The sequence below is a fragment of the Siniperca chuatsi genome, linkage group LG8 (genome assembly GCF_020085105.1).
Source record: "Siniperca chuatsi isolate FFG_IHB_CAS linkage group LG8, ASM2008510v1, whole genome shotgun sequence".
Lineage (NCBI taxonomy): Eukaryota > Metazoa > Chordata > Actinopteri > Centrarchiformes > Sinipercidae > Siniperca > Siniperca chuatsi.
This window is the reverse complement of record NC_058049.1, coordinates 22,547,879-22,569,920: the sequence shown is the minus strand read 5'-3', so window position 1 is coordinate 22,569,920 and position 22,042 is coordinate 22,547,879. Positions and strand designations below refer to the sequence as shown.

The following is a 22,042-nucleotide window of genomic DNA, read 5'->3' as shown; positions in this document are numbered from 1 at the left end:
ACAACACAAATGCTATAAAATAATATTTATTACAGCGTACTCGGTATATAAGTACAGTATAAAGGGACAGTATTCACATTACATTTTATTTTCAACCTGAAATGACTTCTAAATGTCTTAGCTTGGTGATCCCTCTATAAGACCTCCCAGTACTAAAAGCACGGCAAAGATGACATAAATACATATAATGAATGAATGAGTCACAAACTGCATGTGCAGCTGATGTGAGCACCATTGCAAACTCTAATACAGGGGCAAAGGAAATATTTTGTTCCAACATTTATATATTATATTACATAAAATGCTTCAGTGTGAACAAACACCTTGTCTGGTTTCTCAGCACAAATGTGGTTTTGGAAGAGGACACATTTGCTTATTAGTTTGATATAGAAAAGGATTTCCAACACCATGTACTGAGATCCCAAAAAAAGAGCACCAGATAAAGTGGATTCATCTTGTGCTTGTATCATCAGCATATGCTCTCACTACTGCCAGTGTTTGATTCACTTAGATTTAATGTTTGCTTACAACTAATTGTAACGTGCAGCAGGTTTTCCCCAGATGATAATACTGAGAACACACAATCCATGTATTGCCTCTGATGGAATTAAGCTTGGAGACTTACTATCAAGCACAACCTGCAGCTTCTCCTCACGTCTGACTTTTTAAAGTTTCTTTCTTGATGAGTTGGAATCACAAGATTTGTCACAAGTATGTGACTACTCAGCATGTGCAGCTACCTCGAGCTACAGACGTCCTAACTCTTCTTCTCTTACTGTGTTGCACTCCACATATTTCTTTTCTCATTATGAGATCCTTCTTGCATCTCTCCTTCACAATTGATGTTGGTTAAACACATTAAATCAGTTAGAGATCCTGAATTTTACCAGGATTATATTTAATGGAAAGAACTAATACATCTAAATCATTTTTATGATCATTACATATTTAATCTCCACTAAAAACATTCACTGCTGTAAAAACATCCAGCTGTACGGGATTTCGTTTTTCTTCCTAAAGCTTTTAAATGGGTCAATCTTAGAAAACGTATTCCTCAAGCAGCTCTTAGAAGCAAAGAGACATTTCCGGCCTCATGAACATCTTTGTAACATGACCGCTCACTGATGGAGGTGAAATATTTGGAAATACTAAATGGACATGGCTCATGTTGGAAGATTAAACAAGCTTAATGTGTTTTGTGATATTTTCTTAGAAAAATAAAAGCTACATTGTAAGAGACGGGTAAAGGCTTTATACACTTACAACCGCATGAATACTGCAATAATAATAGTACTAATAATGACCTCTTCTGTGAAGCGTGGCGGGAATCATCTGGTATTTGTCAGCATTCTCGGACAACAGCTGCCCTCCACATGACTTAAAGCGGCGATAATTTCCAGATAAAAGATGTCCGATGTTGAATGCTCCACTCTCCACATGACTGTAAGGCACACAGTGGGGCCCATTTTACTCTGGTATGATGTCACCGGGGCTCAGTGACAACATGCAGTTGATTGTCAGATAATCAGCTACTGATTTCTCTCGTGCATGTTCATAAAAAAGACTTGCACCTTTTGAGGCTTTTTGGAAAAGAACTGTTTCCCTCTATCTTTCCCCGCGAGGTATTAAAGCTTCAACAGGTAGTACTCATCAGTGCTGTTATTCATACATGAAGCACTAAGGCTAGATATAATCATAGGTCTGCAATCTGCATGTAGACAATCCTGTACATTCATTTACATGTGGCTTTAATAAACGTTCTTTAAAAATGTATTTACCATGTTGATCCACTGAGAGACTTTTGGTCCTCTACACAAGCCACGGCGTGGGAGTATGAACGGATTTATGTAGCCTTGGTTGCATCATAGTTTTTGCACTTAGTATTACAGCCTGAACAGGTACAGTCCTGTTATTTCATTCATCAGGTTGGGTTGGTCCTTTTTTTTTTTTATCAGTCTGCTGTGAGTCCTGTAGAAGTGACTTCTACCTCGCTCCATTTCCCCCCCTCCTCACTGGGATCTGATTGGCAGTGATGCGGGTTGATGGGAACATGGGTTTGGCAGCAGAGGTGTGTGATGAGTAAGTGCGTGTGTGCGTGTGCATGCATGTGTGTGTGCGTGTGTGTGTGTGTGTGTGTGTGTTTATGAAGAGCTTGTGTATTTATGACTGGAGCTGGAGCGGTCCAGTCCGTTCCCGTGACAAGAGCCCTTCCAGCGTCCTCCTGAACCTCGTTCATCCAGGGGAAACGTTCTGTAGCACCAGCAGCACAGGCAAGACTACGAGACAAACACACACACACACACACACAGTTATTAGCTTTTTGTTGACTGTATCTAATGATACCATATTTTCAGTGCCAGTGTGTGCCCTCTTACCTGGAAGCAGTTTTTAAACTTCTGGCTGACAAAGTACAGGGCAATCGGATTAATGCATGAGTTTAGGGAGGCCATGTTGATGCCGATGTAATCCATCACTAACAGGAAGCTGGCAGGGAAAAGGGCAAAGTTTACAGTAAAGACTACAGGAAGTCGCAGAGAACAATGGGCTTGCAGTGCATTTGCGTCACCTACTATATCTGCGTGCCTACCTTAACAGTTCACAGCGGTTGGGATCGTTTTGGTCGTAGATAGTTTTCTTCAGAATACGGCTGAGATGAAGGGGCAGCCAGCAGAGAGCAAAAATCAACACGAGGCAGAACACTGTCTTCGCTACTTCCCTCCGCTACACACGCACACACACACACACACACACACAAAAAGACAAATATTGGTGCTACTCAGTGCCTCTGTTGTCCCGAGTCTTATGGTTATAGTGGTTCTGAATGGCTCGGCAATCATTTGCATGTATACCTGTTTCATGTGGTCGTTGAGTGCGATGCGCATGCCTTTTTTGCGACTGAGCATCTCACAGGACATGAGCGTGTAGAAGATTCCTGTGCAGGCCAGCGGGAAGCAGAAATAGAAGCCAAACAGCCACCAGTCTTTCACATCCTGGTAGAACTTGAAAAAGAAAAAGACCCAGTCAAATAAAGTGCATGAACAAATACATTGTTACTGAAGTTACAAACTTATCCATAGAATCCTGTCAAAACATACATGCATTTTCTCTAACTCTTGTTCCGAAACATTTGATTACTTATTCAGAAAGTGTTTTTCTCTCAGAGATTTTTAAACTGAACTACAGGACTTCCTATAGACAAACTTCAATCTAACAAAAAAGTCACTCTTCTGTTTTTATAATAATACAGACATATGTTTCATCATCAATCTTATCTCACTGGGACAATATTTTATTCATAAAATTAAATGGTCAACAAGCAAACTGTTATTTATTTGTGTGTATATGTATATATAATTCTGTTTTGAAGATTTGTTTTAAAATGCCACACCATCTGTTCAAAAGCAACATGATTTTAGTGAAGGCATGACGTATTGTGAGGTGGTTCCAAATTGAATATAGTGAGATGTTAGCGCACTTCCAGAACTTGAAATTTGGTGTAAATATGTTAAATTAGGTTCAGACTTGTTTTGGTTTGGCACAAATTCTTCTTTTTGTAGTACTATTTTTTGCTTGTGGAAAATTTAGTTTTGGGTGAATTAAGGACATTTCCTCAATCAAGTCAAAATATCAAATTACAATTCACTGATTTTAAATGATAGGTTACACATGAAAAGACAGCTTTATACTTTATACTTTATACTTTTACTTTTTTTCCACCGTGTCCTGCAATTCCTTCAGACCCTTCTGGTTTAAATAAGCTTCAAGGATTCACATATTGGAAAATGTCCTTGCAATTTCTGTCTTGCTGCGCAGCTGTATGATCGTACCGGGAATGTGATGAGTCATATTCAGATGATTTGCATGCAGCGTAAAAGTATTGTTTTACATTTTAGAATCACTAATTACTTGTTGGCAGAGCATGAAAAAGGGAAAAAGATTAAAGATCTTGATTAAAGAAACACTAATTGTATTGTTGCTGTTCAGGCGCTGTGCTTTGAAGTGAACCATCCTGTTGATGTTTGTACTTGAAAGTAACATCAGGTGCAGGTTGAACAAAACCCTTGAGTTTTTTTTTTCCTAAATTAACACAGAGATCTAAATCAGTGTGCAGGATATTTTGACCATATGTCTATGGGAAAATAATAACATAACATGCATGCCACGGTGCATTTTGAAGTGATACATCAATCTTTGCCAAGCTAAAGTTATTCTGATCACATTTCTGTGAAAGGAAGATGGAAGTATCCAGCTGTATGAGTTTACTATGTTTTTAAAGTCATTCATTTAGTTGTTCTCTTACATATTTCCATGTGAATTTTCATCCTCAACTTAGATTCTCATTTTTGGATCAACAACCCGGCAGCTGTCAGGAGTCATTTTTTGGTAGCAGGGGCTGACTTTGGTGATCCTCTGACTTTTCCTCTAGTGCCATCATCAGGTCAAAATTTCACCAAATACCTGCAAAACTAATGACATTCCCATCAGCCTCAGCTGAGTTGTGCTAATTATTAAATGGCACCATGCTAGCACACTAAACTAGTATGATGACCTGCGTAAAGATATACCTGCTAGACATTAGCATGCTGTCATTGTAAGCATGTTCGCTTGTTGTGCTAAGTGATAATTAGCAAATGTTATCAAGCTATCAAGCAAACAGGCTAAACTAATAAGTTTATACCTAACGTCACACCTGCTAAACATCAGCATGTTAACATTGTCATTGTGAGCACGTTAGCATGCTGTTATTAGCATTTAGCTCAAAGCAACGCTGTGCCTTAGAAGCATACATTTATTTTTGGATTTTGTGTTAAGATATTAACAATATTGTTTAATGTAATATTCTGTTAATTCATGCGCACAAATTATTAATTTGAAAGTGCAAATTAAGTAATCAGCGAGTACTAAATTATAAAAAATACTAATTTGTGTGCCTTTTCCCCCCATGACACCTGCTGGCCTCTGCACTTTCACAAAGGGGAAATTACATAAATCACAGCTATTTATTAAAACAAAAGGGAAAAAAACAGGTAGTGTTGGAATGTAACTAAGTTCATTTACTCAAGTACCATATTATGTATAGTAGGCTATTGAAGTACTTTACTTGAGTATTTCCATTGTATGCAAGCTTAGACTTCTACAACATTTCAGAAGCAAATATTGTACTTTTTATTCCACTACATTTGTTTGACAGATATAGTTATGAGTTACTTTGGAGCTTAACATTTTATGTACAAAACCTATGATGAGGTTATAAAACATGATGTACAGTTAGATTAAACTACCCAGCACTAAATAATGAGCTCCATGACGACCAGCTACAGCACCAATCTTACACATTGCTTACACATTAACGCATCAGAAATAATAATCCAATAAGATAATATATAATAATATAACACTGATGGGGGCATAGTGCTGCATATTTTTGTACTCTTCCTTAAGATTTTGAATGACTTTTATTTGTAATGGAATACTTTTACTTAATACCTTTACCTAAGGAATGTAAATACTTCTTCCATCACTGCTAACCGGTTACACATCTAATCAAGTGCCTACCTTCATAAAGCTGGTGGTCTGTTCTGGATGCAGCAGACACACGCGCAGCTTGCTGCCCCTGTACGGCATCTCCAACATGTCGAATGCCAGCGCCTCGGGGACTGCGAGCAGCACAGCAACCAGCCAGATCAGAGTCACCTCCACTGCTTTCCACAGAGGGATCCCCATCCCCTTCACCCTGCTCCATGACGTCACTGCGTGGTAGCTACACACAAATACAGATATATTAGCTGCTTTCAGCAATTATGTTCGTTGTGTGTGTGTGTGTGTGTAGAGAAGAAGTCTACTTACCGATCAATACTGAGGGCACACAGGCTGAGGACGGTGATTCCCACTGAAGCTTTCTGGATGAACGGCATCAACTTACAGACGTACACGCCGAATGGCCAGTCCTCGGCTATTAGCTGCAGAGAAAAATAATGGATGCAGACAGAAAGGAAAGACATTTATAATGAGAGAAATTTAAGAAGTGTCACCTGTGTAAACACACGGACAGACCTCTTTGAGGTTCACCTAGGGGTCCTTTCTTACTTGTGTCTTCCATTAGCACTGCAGCAGCTAAAGCCAAAATCAACAAGACTGTTCCTCCTCACTGCTGAAGTCCTTCTCCCAAGGGTTATAAAATCAGTTTAGCATCAGGACAGTGTCTCCAACAACAAATCAGGCTACACATTTGATTATTGTGGAGCGTTTTGTACTTGTCGGCCACTTATGGAAATCTACAGTGATGTCGCCAGCAACGCTAGGTTGTATGACCTTCCAATTTTCAAAACCACACTTGTTATCAATTCAGAAGACTCTGCTCCTCATTAAATCTCATTATCATCTTTAAAAAACATTTACTCTCATCATGTTTAACATTACAGTTTGGGTTATCACAAATGCCTGAAATGCAGGACCTTTAAGGCAAAGAGAATACAAATCAGAATGAATTACTCAGATTTGCCTGGATAAAATGCAGCACACCATTACTTTGGAAAAGAAAACAAGTTTCACATATTGTTTTCTGCTTTGTTTTTGGATCTTCTGGCTGGCACACAGTCGTGGTTACAGTATGAGTTGCACATTTGACAGTGACTGCATTTGTACCCAAGCCTGGGCTTTGTTTTCACTTCACACTCACAAGGCAAGTGAGGAAAACAAAGACATAGTTTTTCCTCAAATCCCAACACTCAGGTTGTCCCTAACTGTTGGCTCGCATCTGCTTTTATTTAGTTTTTCAGTTTGAATGATCCCTTGTAATCTAGATGGAAAGGTCTGCAGAGTCTTTACTGAAAAAGGAAATGAACTAAACCAAACAAACACACTGAATGTAGACAAACTGCAGCAATAAACCACAGCTAACCACAGGATGTGTCAAGAAAGGCGTTGCAAACAGCTCACTCATAACTGAAAGTGCGGTGCAGAGAAATTGCTAAATTGTCATACTAAATTGGACACAGACACAGGGATGGGTATTAAATTGAATTAATTTGAAGTAATGTTTTAGTATATTGTCCAAAATGCCTGAATTGTTGTATTTTAGATTTAATGTCATGTGCAAAAACTGCATCTTATCATTTTATATTGAACAAACAGAAAAATTCATTTGATCTAAAGGCTCTATATAACTATGAAATGTCATCATCAGTTCCAAAAAGCTGAGCGTCTCTGGACTACAGGCCTGGCAGAGATCATCAGTCACATGCAACAAACAGAATAAACACTGGAAACAAATACAGGCAGACAGACAGGCAGACAGACGCACCTTAAATACATTGATGGGGATGGCGATGATAATATAAAGCAGGTCCCCCAGTGCCAGGCTGCCAATCAGGACATTGGGTCCGTTCCTCATACACTTGTTCTTATATATGATCCTGAGCAGGGATGAGTTGCCGATGATCCCCACCACAAAGATCAGGCAGGACACGATGGTGTTCACATACTTGAACGTGTGGGTGATCTCTGTGGGCTTTATGCACATGGGCGGGAAGGAGCCCCGCGGCCGGGCCGGCTGTAGGGCCTGAAGCGGGACGGAGGCGTTGTTCTTAGAGGGTTCTGCAGCCTCGGGGCCGCCCTGGGAGTCGCGGACGAACCGAGAGGCTCCGATCCCAGCGACCATCAGGAGACACAGCAGAGCGACTGCCCTCATCCTCGCACGAGCCTGGCACTCACACAGCAAGACGTTCGCTCACTCAGAGGCACACAGCAGTCTAAAAATACACACTCAAAGGCACTCACACGCGCATATTCACACACTCACACACATCCACACACTAAGCCGTGCTCCAGGTCTGGCAGCGTGGGTCTGAGTCCGTGCTTGTTTGTCCTGCAGAGAGAGTAGACGAACCATCATATTACACACAAACACAAAAAGTTTTGTACAGACATTCATGGTCCCCAGAGGATGAATCCTAATGACATGATCCTTTGGCTTTTCCTCTAGCGCCACCATTATGCTTTTGAGTGAAAATGTATCAACAGCTACTGGATGGATTGCCATGAAATTTGGTTCACTCTTACATGTCTCCCTCAGGATGAATTGTAATGTTGTTGGTGATTCCCTGACTTTTCATCTAGCGCCACCATCAGGTCAAAATGTTCATTTGTCCAACACTTTGGTTTTCAAGGTTTTTATTTTGGACCAAATACCTGCAAAACTAATTTGTCCAACACTTTGGTTTTCCAGGTTTTTAGTATGGCTTTTTGTCTTGTTTATTTAGTTATTGTTCCCACTCTTTGTCAGGCAGCTTACGTGTAAATGTTCAAAGGGGATACATGGTTTAAAGCTAGGGTAGGTAACGTATTTCAGAAGCATGTTTTGTTAAATTTGTTGAAATTGTCTTTACATCCCGAGAGCAATCAATAAATCGAATGCTCTGGAAATCAAAGGAGAAAAAAAGCTGTTATCTGTGGCTGTCACAATCCTGTAATAAGCCTCCCTGCCTGTCTACATACATACCTGTCTACCTGAGTGCACTCATTGCACATGAAAATGAGTTTTGGGGGAGTAACTTTGGAGGGAGGCATGAAGGGAGGGGGTGGGGTTTTTTATTTGGATACTTTCAAAATCTTTCTGTCTCTTGCTAGTTTCTCCAACGTTACCTACTCTAGCTTTAAGTATCGATAATTCAAACAGATCAAGCTTGATCCTTGTTTATGAGCAGTTTAGGCCTGAATCAGACAAATGGAATAGAGATAACTGAGGTTATAGGTTAGATGAGGAACAGCGCTTCTGTGTGTCCAGTGTGTGTGTGTGTGTGTGTGTGTGTGTGTGTGTGTTGACAGAGATATTTTCTTTCTCTCACAGAGGACCCTAGCTAGTCTCTGAGCCTCTCAAGAATCATGTGTACCAGCCAGAACGCCCTGAGGCGTCTCTCGGGATAAATGGGCTTATTGACAATGGTATATCTGTAGAGACACGCTATCAGGGCTCACAATCACACACACGCTGGAAAGAGACATAGACGTGTCCGCTGTCGTACCACCATACTACAGAGCAGCTTCCACCCACAGCACTCCACCATGTAAAACAGCTTTTATTTCTATGACTTATTATATATTACTATATAATTAACTATATCACTAATTTACTGTGTATCATTTTTGTATATCATTTCTTTTTGAGTGGCATAAAGGGAACTACAATCAAAATCTCATTATTCAACCCTGTGTTGTAAAATGATCAATAAATATATCTTATATTTTGTATATACAAACAAACACACACACACACACACACACACACACACACACACACAATCTCTCCATCACTGAGTGGATGTGCACCATGGTTTGGAAAGACAAAGGTTTGTGGACAAAAGCTCCGTTTACTTTTTAATGATCACATCTAAGACTGTGCTTACACTTACAAAATTTCATGCAAACCCACTTTCACACTATACAAACACACGCACACACACTCATGCACACACACAGACACACAGACACACACACACACACACACACACACTCTCAAACACAACTGGCATTCATAGCTGTATTTGGTTCAAAAACACAGAGCCCCATTCTGTTCACACACACAAAGACACAAAATCACATGGATGAACTTACACACATATCACAAGAAATCACTTTTGAAACATTTGGCCATTGTTCATATCCTCTCTATCATCTGAATAATACCTTTGTACTGTATAACATGGTACCTCATTAGGCCATGTTAGAGCAGGATTGTCTGATCTCATTGATCCTCACTCATCCTCTTAATCTAATAGATTTTACTTTAGAAACCATCTCTGACCTTTAGCTCTGCTGGCTTCACATCTTAGAAAGAAGGAGGTGGAAAGTTGGCAACCAGCAGAGTGAAAGTGGAGCGGATACTAGCGGTGGTCAGAAAAAATGTGTGTTTGTGTGTGGGAAGAGAGGGCAGGAAGAGGTGAGAAAAAGGTTTTAAAAAGTGTGTGTGTGTGTGTGTGTGTGTGTGTGTGTGTGTGTGTGTGTGGTGGTGGTGGTAGGGGACGGGGGACGACACAGAAATGCAGAAGCAGAATGGCAATAAAAGAGGCCAAGATTGAGCTGACAGTTTGATCTACTGTACCATTTAGAAGAACAATAGGAGGAAGAGGAAAGCACAGGAAAGACAAAGTCAGAGGAGGGGAAAGAGTGAGAGCTGAGGTACAAAGCCTGAGAGAGCAGGAGTCATGAGAGTGACCTGAAGGCGGGAGAGGGGCAGTTATTAAAGACAAAGATGACAGGGAGGGTGGATGAATTTGCAAAATGGATTCTATTTAATTTGGACAAATTGAGAAATAAGTGTCCAGTATTTTTTTCATATTATGAATCAACTAAACACCAAAGAACAAATGTCCATGAAATGAAGTGAGAAAAACCTAAATGTGACTTTGATCTTGAGCTTTTAAAACAGAATGGCTTGATGTTATTATTAATATTGGGTAGGTGGCTTGATAATTTGATGATGTATTAAATAACCAGGTAAAAACATAATTCAGCATATTGCAAGATTATAAAACCACATTGATTTTCTGAAGCTGTCCGCACCAAAATGTAACATAATCTTGCATGTGTTTAGTTGCAATGACGGAAGAAGTACTCGGATCCTTTAGCTAAATAAAAGTACCAATACCACATTGTTAAAATACTCCATTACAAGTAAAAGTTCTGCATTTAAAATCCTCCTTAAGTAAAAGTACAGCAAAATGTACTGAAGTAAAAGTGCTTGTTCTGCAGTAAAATGTCCCCTTTGACAGATTATTATATATGACATTATTAGGTTGTTAATACTGATGCAACAATGTGTATCCAATGTGAGGTGAAGCTAGTTATAACTACTTATATATACATTTAGCTAGTTTAGTCCAGTGGTTCCAAAGGGTCAAGATAAATCTGAGGGGCTGTGAGATGATTAATGGAAGAGGAAAGAAGAAAACATTTACATTTACTTTTCTCTAATGTATGCTTTTATTGTGAAATATTGGTGATCCCCTGACTTTTCATCTAGCGCCACCATCAGGTCAAAATGTTCATTTGTCCAACACTTTGGTTTTCAAGGTTTTTATTTTGGACCAAATACCTGCAAAACTAATCACATTCCCATCAGCCTCAGCTGTACTTTGTGTTTAGTGCTAATTAGTAGCATTCTAACACACTAAACTATGATGTAATAGCATTTAGCTCATAAGTACAGCCTCACAGAGCTGCTAGTGTGGCTGTATACTCAGTAATGTCCCCTTTAAACTTCTCACATGGTTTCATTTAAACAGTAATTTAACCGGTTTAGATTTAATGTCTTTTTGGTTTAGCTGACAACAACTTTTTTTTTTTTTAAATTCAACAAATCCTATATGTGAAGCTTTCAATGATTTTGGTGAAACTGTGTCACAGAGATGGTGATTCAACTCTGTGGTCATTTTTGAGCTTGTAGTTTTTGGTGTTGTATTGACATTGCAAGGTGCCCACCCCACATGTCCTCACAATGTTGTTTTTAAAGATGGGTAAGGATAAAGATGGATAACTCAGAATGAACAAACACCATCTGAGTTTCAGCTCCCCTGCATCTAAATACACGGATACGAGTTTATAGCCTCATTTTTGATTCTTTGTCAAAGTGTGAAATCTAGTTTTTGTGCCAGTTCCCAGTTTTAGTGGTCTCCTCGGTGAAAAGATCCAATAAATCCTGTCTATGTAGGACAAAAGGCCAGTGAACTGAACATAGTTTCATTCTTTTGATTTATCTATGTTATTATGAGGGCAGCCATCATGTGCCAGATTTTATAGCACCTTCGGGGAGCTGCATGAGGCCAACACATAAACACAGGCGAAATCGAGCAAGTGTGCAAACTGTGTGACTGGTATGGATGGATCAGCGCTATCAGACTGTGATGATTCGAGCTGCTGGTCTTCTATTTTCACCTGCGTAACCGCATGAAAACGATATCGTCATGGTTTCTCTGAGGCCCTCCAGTCCAACACACGGCTTTAAATGGGTTATAAAACATTCAACAAGTCCAGAACTAAAGACTGGATGCGTTTTAATGGTGGTAAATATGAGACATATAGGCTATGAATGCAATTCCTAAAAATGTGAAATATTTCATGAAGACGCAAGGACACCAGTTAATAAAATCACCAACCTTATAAATGTAGCTGAATAAATTCACAGACAGATTCCACAAAAAACAAGATGGACAGATGGATCATCGATAGATAGACAGATCAACTTTTTCATACAAAATAAAAGTTTTTTACCATTGCGCCACTACAGTACAGTTCACTAGTAATTTACCAAAAGAGGCGCAGTAATTTAACTCATGTGGTTGTGGTTGTAGAGTCAAACCATTAATTACTACTTACATGTAAACTCACTGCATTTAATTAAATCACGATCAACCACGTTATCAGTTTAAACTTACCGGACCGCGGTGTTGTGGTGTGGTCAAGGCCAAAGTTTTCTGATCGATATTCCAGCAGAGTTCCGCTAACTAGCCGGATGCTTTTTTGAATAATTACGATTTCTTAGGTGCGTTCCAGCAGTGATAGTTCACGGTGTGTCCGGTGTTTCCCGCTGTGCGTCAGGGTCCTCCACTCCCTGCTCCGGCTGCGCTCTGACGCACCGAGGGACGGTGCAGGGATTTTTATAGCCACAAGCCGGGAGGCTGCACAGACAGCCAGTCACATTACAGACAGGAGCATCCTTCCCTCTCCGCTGTCAGGACGAAACTAACATTCACGTATGACCTTTTTGGAAATACTTTTCTTGAAAATGTGCAACACTTCTCCACTTTCAGTTTTTCCAGCTCTTTGACAACAATGAAATACTTATTTGGTTATTGGGCTGATGACGTATACAGTGTAGTGTAGGTGCACAGTGGAGACGAAAGAGGAGTTGTCTTCTCTGACGTGCTGTAAAGCTTCAATAGCGGACTGCTGTCATGGGAATGGTTCAGTCTCCAGGCTTCTCCCCTGCAGGATCTTACTTCAAAACACAAGACACTTACAGCACGTACAAAACATCTCAGGTCGTTGGCTCCAATTCAGTTTAGTCACATTGTGACTAAAATATTGCAACACATTTATAATTATTAGTTAGTTATTATGGCTGCACTGTTACTTAAAAAAGTAGACAGAAAGTAAAGCCTTTCTGTGTTTAAATTGCTAATTGTGAAGAACAGCCCCTTCTTTAAATGAAGAAAACATCAATCTGAAACAAGTGATTTATTGTTGCAGGTGATCCAAGTTTTGCTAGGTCTACCAATTACTTTATACTGCTGGATCAGCGAATGATGTATACAGGACTTTTCAGGGTTTCCCCACTATGATCAACGGGGACTGTGTCACAACTTTGGATTAAATAAAGAATGTGAGGGCATTGCTAATTATTTTGTATATCAGCGGTGCTGCGATGACTTCTGCCTAAAACTGTTGCAGTTACTGGTAGCCCGTTTGTTTTTTTATCTTTAATGTTGTGCAACTGTTGACTTTTCTGTAACGTTCAGATTATTCAAAAGTTGCAACACACCCACAATCCCACAAACAGACACTATCTGCTTGCATGTGTGTATGTGTGTGCACGTTGTTCTCCACATTCACTTTCAGATGGTCTGTCGCAATCACCACATGGCACGAATATAATATGGAAGACATACTGCAAAGATCAACAATTCTTAAATAATTTGATATACAACATATACAACAATAATACAATACAACTCACAACATTTCATTTGTCAGTTCTTGTGACACACTCTTGCACACACACATTTGTTTCAGTCCCCATGGGTTAGTGTGCATTCAGGTTAAAGTCCCCACTGGGATATAAGAACATGACACACACACACACACACACACACAAACACACACACACACACACACACACCACACAAAGGACCTTTCTGTGGAGTCTGTTTAATGACATCCATTTCCTACTCTATTTTGGGAGGTGACTATTCCTGGTGCATCATTATTGTCATTAGCACAGTCTCATATTATTAAAACATTAACAGACATTATCACCATTATACACATGGTTATACGCATTATGTCTCCTCCTCAGTATTGCATTGTGGGTGTGGGTGGGTGGGTGGAGAGGACTTGCTGTTGGCTCTGTGTCTCCGTAGCCTATGTGGTCTTGAACTTCACTGCATAGAGAAGAGTCTCCATGTGAAAAAGATTTTTTTTTTAACCCAAAACATGGCAGAGACTTGAAAAACACACAGGCTGACAGAGAGAGACAAACTGTGACAGATGATCCCACTCCATATCTTTGAACTGAGCTAATCGCTGAAGAAGAAGGCTCCATCTTCTGATGTCCAGAGGGAGGAACCTGACAAACATTTCTACGATAGGGTGCTTCTCTCCGCACCACATGACTCCTAGGGGACACAGATGTCGTCTTCAAACTTGTAAAGAGTCTTTGTTTCAAAAAACCCCCAGCCTCCAATGTTGTTGTGTAATATAATGTCATTTTTCTGGGAATGTTTAAAAAAACCTCACTTTACCAGAACTTTTCTATCAATTCATTTCTTCCTCAGTGACTTAACCCATTAGATCTATTTTTGCTGGAAACCACACAACCACACAACTCATTCTTCCTGCTAGTTGTAATCTGACAAATCACATTTCAACGCACTATGTCCTTCTTTTAACCAAGACTCAGTTTAAGTCACCAAAAGAATTTTTCTTGTTTCTTTATTATCTATTTACATCAGCTCAACCTCTTGAACTTTTGAGTTTCTTAAAAAAAAAATTCCACACTGTATCACAGAAAAATGTAATGTTTTGTGCACCCCCCCATCAAGTTTTTTCTTTGTCTGAATGTTTGAAAAAGAAAATATGAATACGTATTTATGAACAAATCTCAGCATATCTCAGCGATTCTGAAGTCCTTTAAAAGGCACTCCAAGGTTAAATATGCTTTGACATAAATCAGATGAGCAGTGAATGTTTCCTACTGACTCTGAAGACAAGTGTAAGGAAATGTTTCTGTTGGCTGCAAATCTAAAATGTATGTCTAAAACCAGTAACTCTTACTGCAACCCTTTAAGAACAGGATCTGCAATATGAATGTTTAAAATGACATTCTTGAAGCTGCACTTGCAAGGTGGATTCGGTGGTAACTGCATTGTAATTGCCTGGCTACGAAACACTTTGGAGGACGTTTGTTTTAACCTGTGCATGATTGCAGCATATATGAAGAGACACATGAGTCAGATCAAACTCAAACATTCATCCTAGCAGGTAAGAGCAATGGTTTAATGGTAATAAACATGACCATCTCCCATTGGTTCATGATTTTTCTTGCAGAACTCTTTTACTCTGAAAACAGAGGGATCAACACATGGGGGAAGAGCTAGTTAATTCAATGGTCTCATGCAATGATTTGCATGCAAACACACACACGCACACACACACACACACACACACACACACACACACACACACAGAATAATTAAATCTCCTACTTTGTCAGTCATCGATTTTCACAACAAAAAACCGAACAAGAAAAAGCAAAAACAAATAGAATGAGGAGAAACATTTTGCAAAGGCATTCAAAAATCCTCTTCATCTGTCCCGTGACTCCATAAACCAACACCACCCCTCCTGCTCTGCCCCCCACCCCACCCCAACATTGCAACATATACGCAACCCTGCAGCTGTCTGGATGTTTTCTTCTTGCTTCTGATGTCCCATTGGACCAAAGCCTTAATGTTGTAATGTGTATACCGTGGTTTATGTGTGTGATTCTGTGTGTCTGATACTCAAAGCCAAAGACGGCTGCTCTATATATCTGTGCCTATTAATGTAGCTCATACAGGGGCCTTAAATGCACCCTCGCATATTTGACCTCTGAAATATCAGGAAAATGTGCTCAGCAAATCAGGATGAACCCATCCAACCCTATGACATATTGATAGGGCAGCACTGACCTCGAACTCCTCATTCATAGTTTCTTCAACAACCATGACAACAGCCTGGCCAAGGACGGCTGCATCAGGAGACTGCACTTAGTTCTGCGGTTCCTGTTTCGGCTCAGTTGCTACCATCAATTCTCCATCAAGCACTGCCAGCTTCCTGCACTGGCCAGTATGCACTCTTTTCACAACAGTGGATCTTCTTCCAAAGATTTCCTCTATTGGTGCTGTGTTGAGAGGTGGAGTGTAGCATCATTACTTCTGATCCCTTTGGGCATTGATTTCATACCGCATGGCTGAGAAGATAATGTTCTCTCATCCTTTCTCACCAATATGGAATTCTGTGCCCCATTTATCAGTGTCTGGAAATTGGCAAAGCTGATAACAGGCACATTTTAGCTATGAGAAATATTGAATCTGGTCCAGCTATAGGTCTTACTATCATAGACCTGGAAGATACTTAGTTCATGTTCCAGGTATTAGAAATTCCCTTTGCCAGCCAGTAGCCTATAAATACAATGGATATACATTTCGGATACATCCATACCCCCTGCACCCTGTGTGATGAAGTCAAATAGGTTTGGAGATGGAGTTTGGATTCCACAGGAGCATTGCCACATGAGGCTACTGGAAATTAAAGTAGTATTGTTAATCCTGCAGAACTTCAAGCCACGGTTGAAAAGCAAACAACTGGACCGCAGTGGCTTATCAACAAGCAGGCTGACGTTCAGCCATCACTGACGTTAATAGCTACAGAGAGCCTGTGTCGGTCCATTTTCTCAAGACAGTCTAAATTCCAATCCTTCACAGCATGTGGACTAACACGTCAAGTCTGCACATGTGCTGTACATGCTCCTTTCCTCTCCTTTGTCAGATCTCCTCTTTGCTGGAGAGATTCAGACATGGTAAGCTGCCAATTATCCATGATCCAACAGCACTATGGAACACATGGACTCACCTGCTTCTGGCACTGCGCTAACCTGTCACCCAATACTGGGAAGCTTTGTCCTAAGAAGATGACAGGATGGGCATGTTGCCCAGTGCAGAGCAAGTTCTCAAGGATTAAATCCTAAAAGAAACAGGTTGGTGCATGTGGGATTGTCAGATACTCCGGTGTAGACTGTTCATCATGAATGTGCGAAATGGTCTTGTTTTGAAATGTGGCGCAAGGAAAAAGGAGTCACGCAATTTCCTGTGCTTTTACTGAAGAGGGATCTGCCTTACCAACTATCCAACTGTATGCATGAGTCATCATTTGTCAAATGAAGTCTTGGGGAATCAGCTGTTGCCATACTGCCTTATCTTCTTGTGGACCACTGGACATTTTTTTCCCTGACTAGCTGTGTTCCATTTCGGTCTTTACTGAGCCTGCTCTTAAAGTTTGCACTATTTAGCCTTGACTAGACCTGGATCTTTTTGGGAGGCGTCGTTGTCATGCATAGGTCACTCCTGGGGTTGTGTTGGATATGGTGCTGACCACGTTCTGCTAAGCTAGAAGGACAAGTGAGTTGTCCTGACAACAGTTTTACAGACAGCTCTTTTTGAATGGTAGTCTATGGGGAACATGCTTTTTGGGCCACACAGGATTTTGTGGAAGCAAGGTAGATAGATCCATAGGCCAAACCCCAAGGACAAACTTCCTCCACAATGCATGTCCAATGGCCTTCTGACATTGATAGGCAACAAAGGTCATGGCATTCATTTTGTGCATTTTCTGAAATTCCTAGAGTCATGTACTTTCGATCCAGGACTTCTGAGAGAAGATGGATATACCAGTTTAGAAAGGTTATAGGTTGTAGCATACTAGTTAGCTGTTTTGTAGTATGGTAAAGCTTTTAATCTTACACTCTACCTTGTGCAAACTATGTTCGTTTGTTGAATTGCCAAGCAGATGACATTCATTAGGCTTGTGTCTTGCAGCATTGTTGGCATTCCTTCTTCTGCTTTGCAGCTGGGATAGGTGGAGATTGGCGTCTCACTTAGAGCTAACCTAAAACACAGCTTAACATATGTTGTTGTTTCAGTGTTGTGGCAGGAGGCTTCCTCCTGAGCTGGCAGAGCTGTGATAGAGAACTTCGGTGAAGAAGAGTTACAGCATGTAACAATCATTCTGGGATGGAGTCCAGCCCTAAACCTTTACAGAAAATGGATAAATGGAGAAGGATGGACCAATGATTCTATTGGTGGATTTGAAGCTGAGCTTTGGAGCTGAAGTGAAGATGAAAAAAAAGGCAAATAGAGGATTATCATAATTCTGCCTAAGAAACACCATTAATGCTCTAATAATTTTTCTGTCTTCCTGCCTCTATTTGAAAGCATAATACTTGGCAGCAGGCAGAAAAACACTGGGGGTATTGCAGAGGAAACCTTTGCACAGAGCTTAGGATGTGTGAGTATTGTTTGAGGAGGTGTCGACTAGGGACTGTTGGAATTTATCTTTTGATGCACACATGTAAGCATCCAATTCTGTGATTGACATTGACGTGGATTCAGTGTTTCAAATAAGGAAAATACTGTATTTCCAGCATCCAGAGCATGTAAAACTGAAAAAAATAATTATTTAGATTACTCAGTCATGGGGGATTTTCCTAACGATATGACCTTGAACCATTTGTAATGAATATGTTGCACTTACTGATGAATGATGTCTGTGCCAGACCCAGAAAACTACACTTTAGGATAATTGAATAATGTCGGAAATTATCCTCCCGTTAGTATGGAGCAAAGAGACATCTGGTACCGATCTGTACCCTGGCTCAGTCTGCAATATGTTAGTGTATAGGTGTATACCTATGTGTGTGTGTGTGTATCTGCTGGCATGTTGTAGTTTTGTTGACTCCATGTTATTGCTGTTGAAGAGTAGGGGTTACTCCAGGGGTTATTATGAAAGACAGTGCTGAAAAAAAGAAAATCCATTTTGACATTCCCCTCCCCCTCACTGCTCTTTCCACACTTGTCTGGGGTAATTTGAAAAAATCCTTTCAGGTTTGATGGATGCTGTGGGGGCTGGCGCTGCAGTCAGTGATGCAGGGATAAAGTGACCTCACTTTGTGCAGAGGTTTTCTTTTTTTTTTTTGACAACCTTTCCCCTTTAGTCGTAACCCTAAAAACACTTAAACTTTCGACATAGAAACACCAAACATGTGCAAACACATACACACACTCGTTATCCCCCTCCACAATGTAACAATTCCCACCCGCACTGCCCAGTTCTACCCTGGGAACAGGAACAGTGACTTCCGGCTAACATCAACAACTTGGAAACCTGAAACACATCCGGTTTATTATTGGCCGAGCAACGTTTACAAGGAGCACAATGTTAGTGTCAGGGTCTTTTTTCCCTGTTTAGCAACAATATGAAATTAAAAGACAGCTAGTGTCACTGTCAGGATAGGTGGGTACTTCCTCTGCGCTAAGCCCCTGTGCAGGAAACTGCTGATACACAAAGACAGCAGCAGGGTTGGACAGCGGGAGATAAATTCAAGGGCTTGAAACCTTACAAAACACAATTACAATTAAATTTCTTTTCCATACATTTAGGATCATGTGTTCTGCCATTGCTGGGAATGTGATTATCTGTGGTTAAGAATCAGTATCTTAAAGGCAATATTAGTTTTCAGTTGTTGTATCTCTTATATGCTGTGCATTTTTTCATTGAATGTTGTTTACACAAAGATCTCATTGTCTGACTGTTCTCTTCATTCTTCAGCGCTTACCCTAAAAGTCAAAGGTCAGTGGTTGCTGACAAAGGGAGAGCAAGAATCTGAAAAGGCGAGACTGAGCTAGAGAAAGAAGGAGAGAATGACAGACTGGAAATGGATAAGTAATAACTCCAAAATTTGACAGAAAAACAGAGACACTGCTATGTCGTCCAGTACTCCTGTGAGCAGACAGTCTGCTGGCCACGGTGCAGGTGCTGTAAGAGTTTTTGTCTGTTTTAGTTTCTGCTGTATTCCCTCAACTGAAGATTTCATGCTGATCCACAGCTGACAAAATGTCCTCATGTGCTTTTTTTATTTATTACTATTTTGTTCCCAGTCTTAGGGAACCCAAAAACCTGTATCATGAATTCTTTGGTTTGACTCCGCTGTGCACTGCAGCCTGTCCACCTCTGTCTGTCTTCACTCTGCAGTCTGAAAAAAGAAACACGAGGATGCTGATTGGCATGCTGCATTTGCCAGTTGGGCCTTTTCTGTCCATACATCTGTTAACATCTGCTGTGATTTTTCATGTGTTCTGGAAAATCTGAACATTTAAAAGCATTTTTTTGTAATCAGACCCTGATTCTGGCAAGACAGCATATATTGGGGTAAGCAACATGCGCCTCCTGAAACTTTCCAAACAAACTTAAATTTTAAATCAAAAGCTTGTCTCCTAGTCCAAATGAACTTCTGCTTGACGGTCCCCTTGCTCTGCCATGGCCTGTAGGTTTGTGTCTTGCCTGCGCTGCTGCCTGTGTTTTGCATCTCAGGTCCTGGTTTTCTGAGATTTGATTTGTGCATCTGGGTGCTCCTGGAAGTCCATCCAGAATGCATTTAAGATTAATCATTATCATTCCTTCCCTCTCTCATTCCATTGCTGGCTCTCCCCCTTGGACCACATACTTTCTTTTGTTTGGTTTGGTTTAGTTGCACTTATCTTTATTTTACACCATACAACACTACACTTTCACACATCCACTCACCAACACTACTGACCTACTGATTGACCTTTGACTGATTGATTCATATATTTAATCAATAAATATGATTGACCCTTTCAACCATGTGCATTTCCCTTCTTTTATCATGGCTTCAAAGCTGGGTCGTGACAATCTGCAATAATAACATAGATTTCTCATTGTTTCACATATGGCATGATTCTACTAATGGTAAACAGTTAATATAAAAATGGTTTTCGCTGTTGCTTACTGCATGGAGAGATGGTCCAGCCTACCTGTGTCTTTTCTTCCAGTTAATTTTGGGTCCCCTTGCTGCCTTTTTGCCTCAGTTCTTCGTCTTTCCTCTTCGATTTAGTTCCAAATCTTCCGTCATTAGCTACACACGTCGACAGTGACCGCTTCAAAAGCTAATCCAGGGATTACTTTCTGTGTTAACTTTTGTTTGGACTATGAGACAGGTGTTTGAAATGATTTATGTAAAATGGAAGTTTATTTGGAGAGTTTGAGGAAACGTTTGGCCCAATATGCACTGCTTTTCCGGAGTCATGTTTCCTGAATCTCTGGAACTGAAGAATGCAAAGTTAGCATGATGACCCATTAAGCTACTTATGTATTAAGGTACCTACAGCCTCTGCTATTTCATAGTTGATGCGCACCCCCACCCACTTGGGGACCAAAAGAACTGATTGTCTGCTTGTTTTCTCATGCCAGTGGAGCTTGTTGATAGTGAACAGAACATTAAGGAAGTTGAAGAAGGGAAGACTCAATAGTCTTCTCCTTTTCAGTAAACAGATTTAGCAAAGCCATCTACACTGAAAACCCTCTGCTCACTGTGGTCATTGCTCTGTCACAGTCAGTGGACTGACAAATAGTAGCCCAATCAGAGCCTAGAACTCTCCCATCATCATCAAAGTAGCCCTTTAAGAAAAATAAAAATAAGGCAATTTTTTCCTTTCAGAGCCCTTCGCTTTATTTCAAATTTTGTTGAGTTGCAGCCTTATGCTAAAATCGTTTAAATTATTTCTTCCCCTATCAATCTAGACTCAATACCCTATAATGACAAAAGCGAAATGTCACATTGACATAAGTATTCAGACCCTTAACTTGGTACTTAGTTGAAGCACCTTGGGCAGTGATAACAGCCTTGAGTCTTCTTGGGTTTGACAATTTGCACTTTGGGGATTTTCTGCTGTTCTTCTCAGCAGATGCTCTGAAGTTCTGTCAGGTTGGATGGGGACTGTCGGTGGACGGCCATTTTCAGATCTCTCCAGAAATGTTCCATTGGGAACATCTGGGCTGGGCTCTGGCTGGGCCTCTCAGGGACATTCACAGAGATGTCCGTAAGCCACTCCTGCGTTGTCTTGGCTGTGTGCTTAGGGTCATTGTCCTGTTTGGAGGTGAATCTTTCGGTCCAGTCTGAGGTCCTGAGCACTCTGGACCAGGTTTCCACTAA

At 40.5% G+C, this 22,042-nt stretch overlaps 1 protein-coding gene across 1 annotated transcript; it reads right to left on the bottom strand.

The window, feature by feature from the left end:
* Nucleotides 1-10: 10 nt before the first annotated feature.
* LOC122879862 (endothelin receptor type B-like) lies at nt 11-13,243 on the bottom strand. The gene is made up of 8 exons (XM_044204352.1): nt 12,432-13,243; nt 7,304-7,867; nt 5,848-5,960; nt 5,557-5,761; nt 2,850-2,999; nt 2,588-2,721; nt 2,376-2,484; nt 11-2,276 (listed from the first exon to the last, which is right to left on the bottom strand). Exons 2-8 carry the CDS (start codon nt 7,688-7,690, stop codon nt 2,142-2,144), a joined length of 1,233 nt encoding a protein of 410 aa, XP_044060287.1. The 5' UTR covers nt 7,691-7,867; nt 12,432-13,243; the 3' UTR covers nt 11-2,141.
* Between the last annotated feature and the right edge of the window lie 8,799 nt (nt 13,244-22,042).

Bases quoted from the DNA above. Each gene is read 5' to 3' on its own strand.
- LOC122879862 (XM_044204352.1), bottom strand. From the start codon at position 7,690: ATGAGGGCAGTCGCTCTGCTGTGTCTCCTGATGGTCGCTGGGATCGGA. The intron at 3,000-5,556 runs GTAGGCACTTGA...TTCTTTTTCAAG, and splicing joins AGACCACCAGCTTTATGAAG to TTCTACCAGGATGTGAAAGA. The intron at 2,485-2,587 runs GTAGGCACGCAG...TTTCCCTGCCAG, and splicing joins AACCGCTGTGAACTGTTAAG to CTTCCTGTTAGTGATGGATT.